The 15,114-nt window shown below is 35.0% G+C and overlaps 2 protein-coding genes, 1 non-coding gene and 2 pseudogenes across 3 annotated transcripts; 4 read left to right on the forward strand and 1 right to left on the reverse strand.

The window, feature by feature from the left end:
• Nucleotides 1-33: 33 nt before the first annotated feature.
• LOC120148951 (PLASMODESMATA CALLOSE-BINDING PROTEIN 3-like) lies at nt 34-1,528 on the forward strand. Its single transcript, XM_039161909.1, has 3 exons — nt 34-750; nt 839-878; nt 993-1,528. The coding sequence occupies exons 1-3, from the start codon at nt 198-200 to the stop codon at nt 1,216-1,218; spliced, it is 819 nt and encodes a 272-aa protein (XP_039017840.1). The 5' UTR covers nt 34-197; the 3' UTR covers nt 1,219-1,528.
• Nucleotides 1,529-4,403: 2,875 nt separating this feature from the next.
• Nucleotides 4,404-6,233, forward strand: LOC120148915 (60S ribosomal protein L32-1-like). Its single transcript, XM_039161877.1, has 4 exons — nt 4,404-4,500; nt 4,621-4,737; nt 5,666-5,847; nt 5,936-6,233. The coding sequence occupies exons 2-4, from the start codon at nt 4,648-4,650 to the stop codon at nt 6,063-6,065; spliced, it is 402 nt and encodes a 133-aa protein (XP_039017808.1). The 5' UTR covers nt 4,404-4,500; nt 4,621-4,647; the 3' UTR covers nt 6,066-6,233.
• LOC120149121 lies at nt 5,233-5,314 on the forward strand. The gene has a single exon (XR_005518433.1). It is a non-coding gene; the product is annotated as a small nucleolar RNA Z196/R39/R59 family (small nucleolar RNA).
• Nucleotides 6,234-6,801: 568 nt separating the features above from the next.
• LOC120148992 lies at nt 6,802-7,552 on the forward strand (annotated as a pseudogene).
• A 378-nt stretch (nt 7,553-7,930) lies between these two features.
• Nucleotides 7,931-10,892, reverse strand: LOC120148995 (annotated as a pseudogene).
• Nucleotides 10,893-15,114: the final 4,222 nt, after the last annotated feature.

A 15,114-nucleotide genomic window follows, 5' to 3' on the forward strand; every position in this document is an offset into this window, starting at 1 on the left:
ACAATCTCTCTCTTGCATCTCTTCCTATGTTCAGGTGAATGCTACAGTATTTATATCCATGCCTTTAAAATGGTCTGTTCGTCTATTGTCATGTTCATAAATTTCTATTGGAAATCTTGTTAAGATTTTCTTCATTGGTAGGTGATGATCATGGTAACAGAGAAGATATTTTATGGAGAGAAACAATGATCATCTGAATGAGTGAATGTTTCTCGGGAAAATTTTTGTCAAACCGATACTTAACTTGCTTTTTAATCTCTTCAGGTTCAAGTATTTCCAGGAAACCTCCTCTCCGAGAAATCAATCAAAGAAAACAAAGCAACTGCGAATCCCGGTTGCTACTCGACCCTTCAATATCGACCACACTACTAGATAATGCTCCCATTGTCAACCCTACAACTCCAGGCACAACTCCGAACTCGACATCCCCTTCTACGGAGCCGATCACCAATCCGACTACCCCTATCACAACTCCAACAACCCAAACCCCAACTCCTACAACATCATCAGGAGGTTCCTGGTGTATTGCAAATCAAGGTGCTTCACCAACTGCTCTACAGGTAGCTCTAGACTATGCTTGCGGATATGGCGGTGCGGATTGCTCTGCTATTCAATCTGGTGAAAGTTGTTATGAACCCAACACTGTTCAGGATCATGCTTCTTATGCTTTCAATGATTACTACCAAAAACACCCTGCTCCAACGAGCTGTGTTTTTGGAGGCACTGCTCAGCTTACAAATACAGACCCAAGTATGACATAGCAGTAAAAAAATTGTTTCTAAACTACTGTTTAATTATACTCTTTCAATTAAAATTTACCTTTTGTATATTTATCCAGGTAAAGGGAATTGTCACTATGCATCATCCTCACCGGCAAGGTAAAAAACTAAAAATATCTTACAACCACCATGGAACCGGCTCTCATGTCAGTTTAATCTTCAAGACAGGCAATACATGCGTGCTTATATTTTTCTTTTAACATGTAAATGCAGTGTTGCTCCGCCAGCCAGCATAACGCCATCGGCCACCCTACCGCCACCGGATACCACTACCTTAACCCCACCCTTTACGATGAGCCCACCTTTTACAGGACCGGGCGGGGACAAGGTGTACGGTTCAGAAGAACCAACAGGACTCCCAAGCTCTGCCAGCTCTGTGTCATTCAGCTTCCTGCTGATCTTTTCCACAATGTCAATCGTTGCTGCAAACAAACTCTAGATATAAAGGAAGCAACTTTCAGTTACTTTTTCCATGACCCCATTGCAATTTCTTTGGCTCACCAACAGAGTTTCCGAAACTTTCATCAAGCTTGGGAATCGACAATGAGAACCATTTTCTCACTATTAAGATCTAAATATTTATATACTTCTTGATCTATGTATACCTAAAAGCTGGTTAAAAAAGCCAGAGAAGAGCATAGAATCTTTAGGTTCTCGTATTAATAGATAAGTTAAGAATATGATAGATGCTTTTGCAGAATGACTGTTAGCTGCACAATAAAGGTGTTAGAGATGCCCTGTTGGGATCTGGCTCTAGGAATTAATGGTTTTTGAGTTATGGAAATCATGTCAGACTCAGCTAGTCAATTATACTAAGATTTAATTTTTTTTACATGCACACATGTATGATTATAGGTTAAGAGTTAACTTATAAAATTTCAGGAAAAAAACATATTATCAATAAAAAATATAAAAGATATTTATAGTATAAAATAATTTAAAATTTCCATGGGAACGATTATTCTAATCATCCATCCCTGATTATTCATCTAGCTTTTAAATAGTTTTTCTCAAACAAAAGTCGTACATGACATCCTCAATTCATTTCAATGCCAATATGTCAAGGGCATGCTTTATCGCCCTCAGGAAGGGGCTGAGTATTTATTTATACGAATATTATACGACTTCTACTCTCGTGCTTGATAAATGTAGTAGTTGTTTATCGAGTACTTGACTATAGTCCGAAGTGTAAAAGAATCCAACTCGCCCATTAAAGTTCCGATGATTTACGTGTTTCACTAAAGGGAATGTGGATTAAATATCATATAGTTTGAAATAACTGGAGGAATCTTTGGGCAAAATCTGGTTCTCTCTGGAGAAATTGAGTCATGGGAAGGACAAAGTTTTTGGTATAAGCTTGTGTTGGGCAATTTAACAATCCCATGGCATGCTTTTCTTGACAGACTTGCAGTAGCCAATGCATGGAGGAAGTACAAATTAGGGAATATCTTGGAAGCTGTATTATTTCAAGGTAATTATGGAAGATTATCTTGGAACTTGTGGTTTTCACTTGGATCATTGTTGCTCGCAGCATATATTTGACTGGATCATTAAGCATGGAAGAGGAAGCCACTCACTTCAACTGTTATTTCGAATCACATAGCGTGCATTCGGTAGTTCTAGAAATATTTTAAGAACGAACATATTTCAACTGTTATTTCGAAACATATAATAAGATACAAAATTTTTGAATGAAAATAACGCAAATAAATTTTCAAAATAAACACCATAAATAAGATTACTAGCTAATAAAAAAATCGAATTTCAAATTCAATATGTACTCACACAAAAAGATACAGTGAATCCGCAACTAGACATCTATAGAACTCGGGAAAAATATAAAAAGTACATCAATATAAATTCTAATTTTATTTGATCGTTGATGTATAGTAAAAAATAGGCTTATAAATTCTAAAGCAACCACAAATGTCAATGTACGTGGGGGATGAGTATAGAAAATATACGTGCATAGTTCAGTTTGTAGAAATTTTTTTATTCAAATGAAATAGAACTCGTTTATCCAAAAATAATATTACATTATACAAATTAAACAATTTTAATGGTTTAAAGAATTAATATTATCCTTAAAAGTTTCGAGTTCGAACATCAACGACTGCAAGATATTTAAATATTAGTTATTAAATGATTGAGAATTTTTAGAACAAATATTATCACTTGTAATTATTTTAGATTAATAAATAATAATAATAATAATAATAATAATAATAATAATACGTTATATAAATCTTGTAATTTTCCGATAAAAAAGGGAAATCAAAATAAGTTCGACCAACTATAGATTGGATTACAAAGCCCATATGCCTCGATCATGGAAAATGGTAAGTGTTTTTGGCCCATTAACGTAAACAGGAAAAAATTAGAGTTTTAGGACATTGACTTTTAATACCTATGAAACTTATTTATTGAAAAAAATATAATAATATTTTAAAGGAACTCGTCACCTTAATATACTTAAAATTAGAATTGAAAAAAGGCGTTGGAACTCGTTATCTCAAGGTGACGAGTTCAATGAAGATACTACTGATTACTTTAGTTTTTTTAAGTTTTTTTCGTGATTTTTTTGTTTAATATTATATTTAAATAATAAATTCGTAATAATGAGGTTACGTGATTCGAGTGGTCATATTCAGTTGTTTCTTTTATCTTCTTAATGCGAGGAGTTTGAACGATCATACTGATATATGGAGAAAAAATAACAAACCATGAGAAATGCATATTAAAAAGTAATATTACAACACTGTTAATACATTACCTTAAGGACGTAAAAAAGACAAACCTTACACACACTAAACTGTCAAATGAAATCATAAATTCATAAACATTTGTTGCATTATTCGTTATGTTGTGCTACACTTCGTAATCAATACACTCTTCAGAAGTAATATTAAGTTCTTCAATTCTCTATGATTTTTCTTGTTGTCATTCACGTGCAAATTGGAACCATGCTTCTGGGTCTCCATCATCTATGTTTGTTGCTTCGTCATTTGTCTCAGTTGTTAGGATGTTCGAGCTGGAAGCAGTATCCTCAACTGTAAAAGCAATGTCAAGATCATCGAACTCTACAAACAAATCAACATTAGGCAAAGAATAATTGAAGTATGTCTCAATCATACCAGCAAGGCTGATATCATCACTTAGATGAAATCTCATGCATGATAGTAGAATTCTATAATATAATAAAGATATTATTCTACTGCTACCCAGTTGAAACCTTCTTTGTATATTGAACTTCAACTCATTTAGTTGAATTTTTTTTGAGACACATGATTAAAGATTTGCAATCATAAAAAATAGTTACACGAATAATTGTCATGTTCGCAAAAAAACTCAAGATTTGGAAGTGAAAAACTAAGGTTGTTATAGACTAGTAAAATAAGTTTTACCAAACACGTATTTATAGGCAAAAAAAAAAGTTTATGAAATGAAAATTTCTCACATTACTTAAGATTGTAACATTCTAGTCCAATTAGACCCGAAGATCCCTAATTAAAAGACAATTGCCCGAAAACCCTAATTTTTTTTCTATTTACGGTAATGGGCAAAAAAAAAGGCCTAAAAGGTAACCCTATGACCCAGTTGAGGAATTATACGATGGCTCAAGGACCGAAATACACAAACCCTCAGAGCCATAACTCTAAACACATATATAAGCCGCAACAACTCTAGAACGAGGCGGTCCACCCAAAACCCTAATTTCTGAGTAAGTATCGGCGCCTTCATTGTTTTTTTTCTTTATTTATAAATTTCGAGTGTAGTTCTTGAGATATTTCTCAATTAGTTCTGCAATTTAAACAGTTGTTTTGGTCTTTGGTAATAATAGAGGTAAGAAGGAGGAGGAGAAGAAGAAATGGCGGTGCCGCTTCTAAGTAAGAAAATCGTGAAGAAGAGGGTCAAGCAGTTCAAGAGACCCCAGAGCGACCGCAAAATCTCGGTTAAGGTATGTTCAAAATTTTCTATTTCCATTCAGTTTTTTAAATTTTCCCATCTTTTATTTAGCAACTTTTATCTGCTTGCAAAAGTTTGATCTACCTAATATTTTGTGGGGTTTAAATTGAATTTGAGTTAATGTGCTTAGAGAGATAAAACTTTGACACGAACCGCTGTGATGTAAAATGTGGAATCAGTTTCATTCGGTTATTTGATCCACGTATTATCACGGGTCTTCTGCTTCTTCTGCAATTATGGTTGACATTGTTTTTAACTTTTCACTTTGTTAGTGGAAGTGATGATTTTTGTTTGACAACCAGCCATACTTTCATCTATTGATGGAAGATGGTGATATCAATGGACTTTTAATTTGATCCATTTTATCAAAATAAACTATTCATTTTTGTAGATTTCTTAAGTTATTTTTTCTAAAGTTTGCTTCTTTAAAACAACCATCTTTGGTAATTGATTTAATTGCTGTAGTTTCGTTTTTCTTCCATTTCCAAGCAAGCTATGATGAAAAAATTATCATTGGCTTGATCTGTGGTGATTATATAAATAATCACCATCTTTTGGCTGAGATTGTATATCCTTCCAGCAGAAAAAACACACACTATACATTTGGTATATGTTATACTAAATTCACCGTGTTTAATTTCAATTTGCTTCACTTCTTTAAAGAGTTTTCTCTCAGAGCGTCTTGCCTGTGGTATCTGATGTCCAGATTTTATATATTTGTAGCTGGGCATTTTGTTTTGAGGGCAAATATAAAATTTTGAACAGTTCTTGCGACACAGTTATTTTTTCACACAAGCTTTCTGTTACTAAAACCCTGGTCACATTGTTCTGCTTTTATGTTGTTTTCTAAGCTTGTTTTCCATGCTTTACAGTTTAAAGTAAGAAACTCGTTTTTACTTATTTTGTTGGTGCTGTTACAGACGAACTGGCGCAGACCAAAGGGTATTGATTCTCGTGTAAGAAGAAAGTTCAAGGGATGCACTCTGATGCCCAACATTGGGTACGGTTCAGACAAGAAGACAAGACATTATCTTCCAAATGGTTTTAAGAAATTTGTTGTACACAATGTTGGAGAGCTTGAACTTTTGATGATGCACAACAGGTAATCTAACATACTGTGTTGTATACAATCATCTTATGTATTTGTCTTTTATGTTTTTGTTCAAATTTCTCTTTTTGTTGCTCGTCAGGACATACTGTGCTGAGATTGCCCATGATGTTTCGACAAAGAAGAGAAAACAGATCGTTGAACGGGCAGCACAGCTTGATGTCGTTGTTACGAACAAGCTTTCCAGGCTGCACAGCCAAGAAGATGAATGAGCATAAGCTTGTAGTTGTTATGTTTAGCATTGAAGCTTTGTTTAGCAAAATTTGGATAATTTTGTTGTTTTAGATGACAATAACATTTTCAACCAAGACTTTGTATCATGGAGTTATTACTTCAAGTACAATTATGTCCTAATATATTTTTAAAGCACTTTCTATGCATTTATGAGTTTAGCCCCCTATCTAATACAGGTACAACTATCCTCTTTTATGTTTTTATGTAGTATAGCTTCATGCTTATTTTGGTTAAGTGGATTATGGGTGCAAATTTTAGTTGCTGTTTTTCCTCTTAATTTGTTTGCCATTGTCATCTCAGTAGTTCTTTTAGCATCTGGACACCTTATTTGTTGCTAGTGTTTTTTGTTCAAGGGACCATGGATATTCAAATTGACTCGTTGAAATCCATTTTTACTATGGAACTATACATCCCCATACAAAAAGAATTTATGCATTCGCATAGGTAAAATGCGTGAATTATTGAAGTTATTTAAATAACTAAACTTGATTTGATCATTATTGTATATTTAAAAAATTAATATTTGTCTATAAAATCATTTTCGACTCTTTAAAGGGAAAAGTATCAAGTTTCATGTTTTGAAGGTTTGCCTTGCCTTGACCGTAAAACATGCTCTTTACAAACCTACCACGCAGCTGGCCTTTGCAAGAAAAGAACCAAACATCATTTTGATGGCATATATATTACCCCCCTCCCACATTCACAAATCACATGTGCCTGATATATTGCATCTTTTAATTTCTTCTTCTTTCGACAGCTTTTTGTCTTAAAATCATCGGACAAAAAGAGGCAATGGCCAATGCTCAAATGAAACCCGTTGCTGCTCTGCTTTTGTTCCTTAACTTCTGCATGTATGCCATTGTTTTGGGGATTGGCTCATGGGCCGTCAACAAAGCTATTGATAATGGTTTTATCATCGGTACGTCACCTTTCAAATATTTGCCTACTATGTATGTTCAGGGCTTTAATTTAGATAGTTTCTTTACATCGCACAGCAGGGGTTGTCGGTGTAGCATCAGTAATCGCTGGTACCAACCATATCCATTCATGGCATGCCGGTAGCTTGCCGTCAGCAGCTTCTATAGCTTGCGTCGCTTGGACTCTTACTTTACTTGCCATGGGGTCAGCCTCGTAACTCTGGCATCTGCACACACAAGCTTTGTTTCCAAACTAACTCGAAATCTTTGGTAGATTTGCATGCAAAGAAATTGAGCTCCAAGTCAGGAACGCTCGTCTGGTACGAACGGAATTTAGAACTCCGGTGTTCTCAACTCAGCCAAACTCTTCATCTTACATGTCGGCTAATGTGAATCATCTCTTCTTTTGTAGATAACAATGGAAGCATTTATAATCATCCTTACAGTTACACAACTTTTCTACATAGCAGCAATTCAAGGCGGCGCATAAAGCTGAAAACATGGTTAAGGCTATGTGATTGCGTCTTCATTTTGTATATTTTATTGCCATGGAACTCTCTTTTGCAGTCATTTGATTCTTTAGATGTAACTGGTGTGATACGGTCGAATGCTATTACTGATGCTACACCGACATGCCATGAACGGTATCAACCATTTAATTGGATTTTATTGCCATAAAAATTCTGGTGCAATGACAAGCTTACATCGATCTCCCAATTCTTCGTTATCTTTCAAGTGGAACTAAAAAATGCAGTAAAGTTCATTCTTTTAAGTAGAACTAATTAATTAAAAACCCATTTACCTGACCGATCGAAACCAATCACATTTACATTAATTCGATTGGTTTCATCTTAATCGATCAAGAAAAACGTTTCAGTTTCAAACCGAGCGGTCGAGGTCAAGTTTCTCCTTGAAGCAATGAAAAGTTCATGAAACAAGTCTTCAATCATGCACAATCCATGATTATAAAGCAGTAATCTGACACCTATTATTGGTCTTAGCAAAGAAACACAACTATTAATTTTTTGAAACAGAGTAAAAATTCACGATATCGACACCTACATAGCAACCATGTTGAGTTTAAACTCAAAAACCCTAGTATGCTCCTTTAAGGAAACTAGTCCACGAAATCCGGAAACAAGAACAAGATTCAGCACAAACCTAGCTAAGAAACTAGGTCGCAAAAGTGCCAACAAAAGAATATACTCAAAGCTAGGAACGAACAACTAGCGACTATCTGCATCCACAAAACGTACAACTGTTTTTTCTAGCTAGGTCTGCTGCACATTACTCTTTTAAGAAATCATTGGGCGTTGAAATGAAATAGATGTATAGAAACCAAAACCATTAGCAACTTTGACAAACGGCTTGTCTACCAAACTCCCCATGGACAGATTGTTCTGCATTAAAAAGAAAACAGTGTATCAGACAAGATCCAGCTGGTATATAATTAGACACTACTAGAAATTGGAAGGAAGTGTGTCTCCACATAGACATCCCGATCATTAAAATTTGAACTTTCAAATTGGAAATAGAGGTGAGGAAAAAAATAAAAATGCCCTCAGCAAGATGAACACTAATTGAATAGGGAGGCAATCGATTCACGCATAGCCTCCAGGCATTGTGCAAGCAAAAATTTACCGAGTTCTGTAGGGGATATGTGAAGAAAATAAAAATATTATTCAGACAAATATTTACTATACAACAATATCGACCAAAGAGATAATTGAACATGCTACCAAGTGGCCTTTCATCATTCACTGAGTCTATTTGGTTCAACCAGGATGAATTTGTGATTAGTTCAACAATGAAGGAACAAAAAAGGGACAATAAAGTCAAGGCCATGAAGATAGCAAACGAATACCAGATAGCTAACAAACATTAAGTTCCAGATATCAAGTTGCAGTTATATAATCTTGGGATTCGCATGCACAGAGGATATGAGCTACCCAGCATATCCGAATATGCAGTACTGAAAATTATAAAGGGACAATAAAGTCAAGGCCATGAAGATAGCAAACGAATACCAGATAGCTAACAAACATTAAGTTCCAGATATCAAGTTGCAGTTATATAATCTTGGGATTCGCATGCACAGAGGATATGAGCTACCCAGCATATCCGAATATGCAGTACTGAAAATTATAAAGGAAAGTACTACACTTTCTGAAGCTCAATGAATAACCCAAACCTGCAATTATCTTCCAGAATCATTGAAAACATCAAACAATCCACAGCAACTTAACACTGAGGTTCTTTGCACCATGGGTGGAGTTGAAGCAACAACAGGCTGTGAACCAATTCAACAAAAAAACTTGTAAGCCAACTTAAAAAGGAATGTCGAACACACGACTTTGGGGAAAAGAGGCCAGATATACCTGCTTTTCAGAATGATCATGGGATTCAAAATGTTGAGTTTTGTTCACCACAGTACTACTTTCAGCAGAAGTAACGGAGGATGAGGAAATTTTTCCTTCATTTTCAAACCTAGAGACGCCATTTGAGGAGGGCAATAACTTCTCTTCACTTCCATTCAACCCTGGCTCAACATCAAGCACTGATTTGTTTGCAGAAACTTCTGTAGCATGATCCACTTCCTCTTGCACAGATACAGCAGTTTTTATCAAATTGTCAACATCGGCAGTTCCCGCAGCAGAATTACTGCCAACATTTCTGACTGCTGCATTTTCAACAACCTTCAGGACTTCTTCAGACGTAACACTAATAGGCTTATCGTCATTGCCATATGCGGTCATTCAGAACCAAAATTATAGGCTTCATCTTTTGACTTCTTCTCAGAGGCTTTAGACTCATCATCAGAACTACTACTACTGCTACTAGAGCTCTTATCATGCAGTGTGCTCTCAAGATTCTCCTCAGGTTCCGACTCTTTTTCAATTTTAACAGCAACAACATCATTGAATCCTGATATCACGGTGTTTTCCGCATTCCCAATGGCCCGTTCCGCATACTTCTCCTCGGCTGCATGTGATTGCATAGCAGAATGCTCCCTTTTCCCTTCTTCCCTCTGGTTGAATGGATGCTGGTGATTGTGGTCATCCTGAGATGCAGGGGAATCAACATCACCGCCATCACTTTCCCTTTCACCTTGGCTTCTTGGATCCCCATTTCCTATCACCATTTGATAAAGTCAGAATACTTCTAATCACTAAGCAAGAGTTAACCAGTCTCCTCTTGAGATGACTCAAATAAACAAAACAGAAAACTGAGTGACGAGTTTTAAATTTTATTAAGCGTTGATTAATAACAACAATTCAGGTCAAAATCAAGTAAAAAGAACGTAAAACCAGAAAATCTCAAAAAGGTAAAGAAGAGAGAGAAATTTTAAAGTAAACAGTATGTGATTAAAGAATGATAATCCCAATGAAAAGCGACCAAATCAATTAATGAAGGGTATGAACTAGAAAATTAATACTATTAGCTATTAAACATTCAAACCAAGCTGATTATTACTCCAACTATAAATCTAAAAAAAAGTAATTAAAGAAGTGAGCACATCGGTAGATGGATAACAAGCAAAAGAACCCATCATCAAACCCCACCCCCAACCAAAAAAAAGCAAAGCAAAGTACCATGTGGGATGTTTTGAGGTGAATTGATGTTGGTGGCAGCTTGTTCCTTCTTTTTCTTGGCAGCCTTTCTCTTCTTAGAACCTGATGGCATGATTGAAGATTCCCCCTCTTTTTTCTCCTTCACAGAACGTGTGGGGTGTCCCCTGATCTCCCCTTTTCTCTCTCTCTCTCTCAGCCTGTCTCTTTACTTATATTTGGCCGCTCTCATTCACTGCCTAATCCTAGCTGTATAATTACTTAAGTAAATATACTAGTACTATAGTTTCGGAAATAAGACGAAGAACTTGTAGCAAAATCCATAACATCATTGGCTGCTGGAATGCATGATTCTCCTTCAAGAAACGCTCTATGCATTCTCTGACGGCGATAGCAGGTTAAATCTGTTTATTTTATCCCGGGGTAAAATACATTAATGGTATTTGAAGTATGTATTGATTTGTTGAATCTTAAATTATCTATAATTATAAAATAATCTTTGGATTATAAAATATTATTTTATTAAATCTTTAATTATTAAAAATTATAAAATAATCATATAACTAGCTATTAATATATTTTAAAATTATTTTTTTACTAAAAGTTTGACATAAATTTGAGTTTGACGTTAATATGTTAACTGTGATATAATAAAATCATACGAATAGTAGAATAATCATTTTGTAATTTTTAATAGAAGAAAATTCTAACAAAATAACATACTATTGTTAGAATATCATTTTATAATTTTTAATAACTGAAAATTTTAAAAAATATCATATTGCAATCAAGCTATTATGATTGGCTAAATTTCTCAAATAATATAATGAAAAAATATTTGCTTCAATAATACAGTCGACAGATTTTTTCGTGAAATATGATGAATGCTACAGTAAATACGACACATTAAAATCTCAATAATTTACCGAAATCCCATAAAGACGCATTGAATTCCAAACGTCTCCTTAAAGACGTACGAAAATCCATGCACCTTCCCCTCTCTAACCCATACCATCGTTGTGGCCCTGTATAGCAATAATGAAGAATATTTTATAATAATAGAAATTCATGCAAAACGTTATGGCCCCTGTATAGCAATAATAGAAGAATTTTTTTATAATAATAGAAATCCATGCAAAACGCATGGAAGAGGATGCGTTTCCATTAATTTGCATGAATTGAAACTAATTTCTTAGGTTTTACAAATAGTTATCCTTAGGTTTTACAACGTATTATGCTCCAATTTTATTTTATTTTAATTTTTTTATAATAATAGTCAAAATTAAATCCAAATATTAAACCCTAGATTCTAAACCTTGAATCTTAAAATTTGAAGAACGAATGTGAACTAAATTTGAAGAAATTTTATTTAAGGAATTTTATAATTATTTTAAAAAATGTATAATAATGCTTAGCAATAATGGAGTCAATAAAAAATTCCAACACATTATCTAAAAGTTTACCCCACGTCAATATGTAAGCAATAATACATGTGGCCCCTGTATAGTGTTTTACCACGTGAATATGTAAGAGCAATAATGCTCAGCCATAATGGAACAATAATGGTGAGAGTAGGGATCGATGATTGGGGTTGTGGTTGGAGGATTGTGATTGGTTTTTAAATATAAATATGAGATAGGGAGAGGATTACACCGGGAATGAAAAAAGAAGAGGAGAAGAAAGAAGAGAAAAGATGAAGAAATAAGAGAAAAGCGAAAGAAATGAGAAGAAGAGAATATCAGTTCGTGCTACATTATTCGATAAATTTATATGAAATTAGTCTAATAGTTTGTTAATTTTTTTGGAAGAACGAAGGTGAACTAAATTTGAATAAATTTTTTAAGGTATTTTATAATTATTTTTATAAATATTTGTTAATTTTACGATTGTTGTTATGTTTATTTTTATGTTGTTGTTATATATTATATCTTATCTATTATAAACACAAATTTTGATGTTGTAGAGAAAATGAGCAACAACTTTTTCACGATTGTCCACTATAATGGATATATTATGAAAAATGAGGTCGAAGTTGTTTTCCAGTCTGAAAGACCTATAAATATGATGTTCAAAAGGGATATCACATTTGTAGAAATGAAGCATAGGATAGAAAGAAAAATATGAGCTGCAGTTGATGGTTTGAAGTACAGGTTCATGGTATGTTCCAATCCAGTTAGATATGCTGCAGTACCAGTTGAAGAAGATGATGTTGGAACCATGATTGGATTACATGAGTCAACAAATATTGCAGTTATTGAGTTATTTGTTGATGTGCGTAACATATCTGATGTTCATGGGTCATAAAGAAATATAGCTGGAAATTCATCTGAAATGGCTTTCGGAAGTGAGTTTGAGGACCCGACATACAAATCAATAAAAAATTTATGGCGATATTAGAAAGCGGAAATGAAGTCGGTGGAACATTCGCACTAGCAGAGTACGAGGAGAGAAGCATATATAACTTGGAATTGACTGTTGATGTCGATGTTGAAAATCGATGGGGAGAAATCCATGATGATTCTAGCGAAGATGAAGAAACTCAGGAACCCGTTTTACCCGACGATGATAATTTTGGCTGTGGTGGTGCACCTAACCCGGGACCAACTGATGAAGTTCTGACATTGTATCAACTAACTCCTCACATGTACGAGATCGATTATGATGCGATGAGGGCACGAGAATTCCCAGACATGCCACATATAACTCCATACCATATGGTTGCATCATTCGAAATTTCTAATGAATTTTCAATTGGGATGTAATTTAGAGGAAAAGATGAAGTTACGCTCTCGATTAAAGAGTATTGCATCAAAGGCCATGTTGATGTCCATATTGCAGAGTCCAACCAAAAAACCATATATGAATTGTGTTAAATATGACCCAGAGTGCAATTGGAAGATCAGAGTGTCCAAAATTCAAAGGCACAAAGCTTGGGTCATCACAAAGTACAATGGTCCTCACACGGTACAATGGTCCTCACACATGTTTGCGGAACTCAATCGAGAAAGACCACTGACTATTAGACTCTGATGTAATTTGTGATTACGTGAAGGTATTAGTTGAGAAGGATCCAAGAATCCCTTGTTCAGTGTTAGCTGCATCTACTCGAAGCCAATTTGGATACCAAGTAAAATATGGCAAGGTTTGGAATGCAAAAATGAAGGCAATGAAGTTGACATATGGAGATTAAGATACATCGTACAATGAGCTACTATATTTGTTACAAGAAATGAAGCGATTCATCCCGGGAACCATAGTGAAGTCCCAAACCATGCCTGCGTATGACGAAGAAGGTCAACTTGTTCCAGGGAAGAAGATATTTCATAGACTCTTTTGGGCATTCAAGTTATGCATAGAAGGATTTCCATTTTGCAAACGTATGGTCCAAGTAGACGGTACGTGGTTGTATGGTCAATATAAACATATATTGTTGATGGTAGTAGCGCAAGATGGTGAACGAAATATCTTCCCAATTGTATTTTCCATTGTTGAAGGAGAGACAACAGAAGCATGATATTTATTTTTAACCAATCTACGTAAATATGTCGTTCAAGAAGATGGTGTTTGCTTGATATTTGATCGAGGAACAAGCATTTTGCAGCAATTGAATGACCAGGAAGTTGTTGGATACCTCCACATGCATATCCCACATTTTGTATCCGCCATATTGGTAAGAATATTATCGATCAGTTTCATAACGCCCATATTCGTAGGGAGATAGTAAGCATGGGTAAGTTTTATTTTCAACATTTGAGTATTAATTTATGTGGTTTTTTTAATTGAGTTGTAACACAATATATATATTATGAAACAAGATACGAACTATGACAACCAAATTTTGATAAGAGATTGGACAATTTGAAAGTATTTTATGATGATCAACGTGTATGGAAGTGGGCTTCGAAAATACCGCGAGAAAAATGGTCACAAGCATACGACGAGGGTCGCGATACAGACACATGACCACAAACCTTGCTGAGGCAATTAATTCAGTACTAAAAGGTACACTTCATCTCCCAATAACGAGTTTAGTAAAGGACACATACTTTAGGTTGACTAAGGTTTGTCCGATAAAGGCAAGGGGATTGAGTGTCTCATAAATAGAGGTCAAACTTGGCCTCTACAGTGGTGGAAGCAAACGAGAGATTGGCAACCTCAATGCTTGTTCATAATTTTGACCGAGTTGGTCATACTTTTGTTGTGTCATGCATACGCCGCAACGAAGGAGGAGAAGACCAAACATTTAGAGTTGATTTATGACTCAAATGGTGTGATTGTAGTCACTTTCAGGCATGGAGATATCCATGTACTCATGTATTCGCTGTATGTATGTATGATGGTGTAAGCGCATACAATTATGTTGATGAGTGTTTTCACCTACATAGGATATTAAATGTCTACAGCTATGCGTTTAGACCGATCCTAAATGAGTTATATTGGCTGAAAAAGGATCATGACGAATGGCTGTCAAATCAATGCTTCGTAGAAGTCCAAAGGGTCGACCTGAGTCCAGTCGTATTCATACCAGTATGGATTTTCAT

Source organism: Hibiscus syriacus, unplaced genomic scaffold (assembly GCF_006381635.1).
Source record: "Hibiscus syriacus cultivar Baekdansim isolate YM2019G1 unplaced genomic scaffold, ASM638163v2 tig00110988_pilon, whole genome shotgun sequence".
Taxonomy (NCBI): Eukaryota; Viridiplantae; Streptophyta; class Magnoliopsida; order Malvales; family Malvaceae; genus Hibiscus; species Hibiscus syriacus.

Coding starts and splice junctions, on each gene's coding strand:
- LOC120148915 (XM_039161877.1), top strand. CDS start 4,648: ATGGCGGTGCCGCTTCTAAGTAAGAAAATCGTGAAGAAGAGGGTCAAG. Junction 4,738..5,665: donor ACCGCAAAATCTCGGTTAAG/GTATGTTCAAAA, acceptor GTGCTGTTACAG/ACGAACTGGCGCAGACCAAA. Junction 5,848..5,935: donor CTTTTGATGATGCACAACAG/GTAATCTAACAT, acceptor GTTGCTCGTCAG/GACATACTGTGCTGAGATTG.
- LOC120148951 (XM_039161909.1), top strand. CDS start 198: ATGAGTGAATGTTTCTCGGGAAAATTTTTGTCAAACCGATACTTAACT. Junction 751..838: donor GCTTACAAATACAGACCCAA/GTATGACATAGC, acceptor ATATTTATCCAG/GTAAAGGGAATTGTCACTAT. Junction 879..992: donor GCATCATCCTCACCGGCAAG/GTAAAAAACTAA, acceptor ATGTAAATGCAG/TGTTGCTCCGCCAGCCAGCA.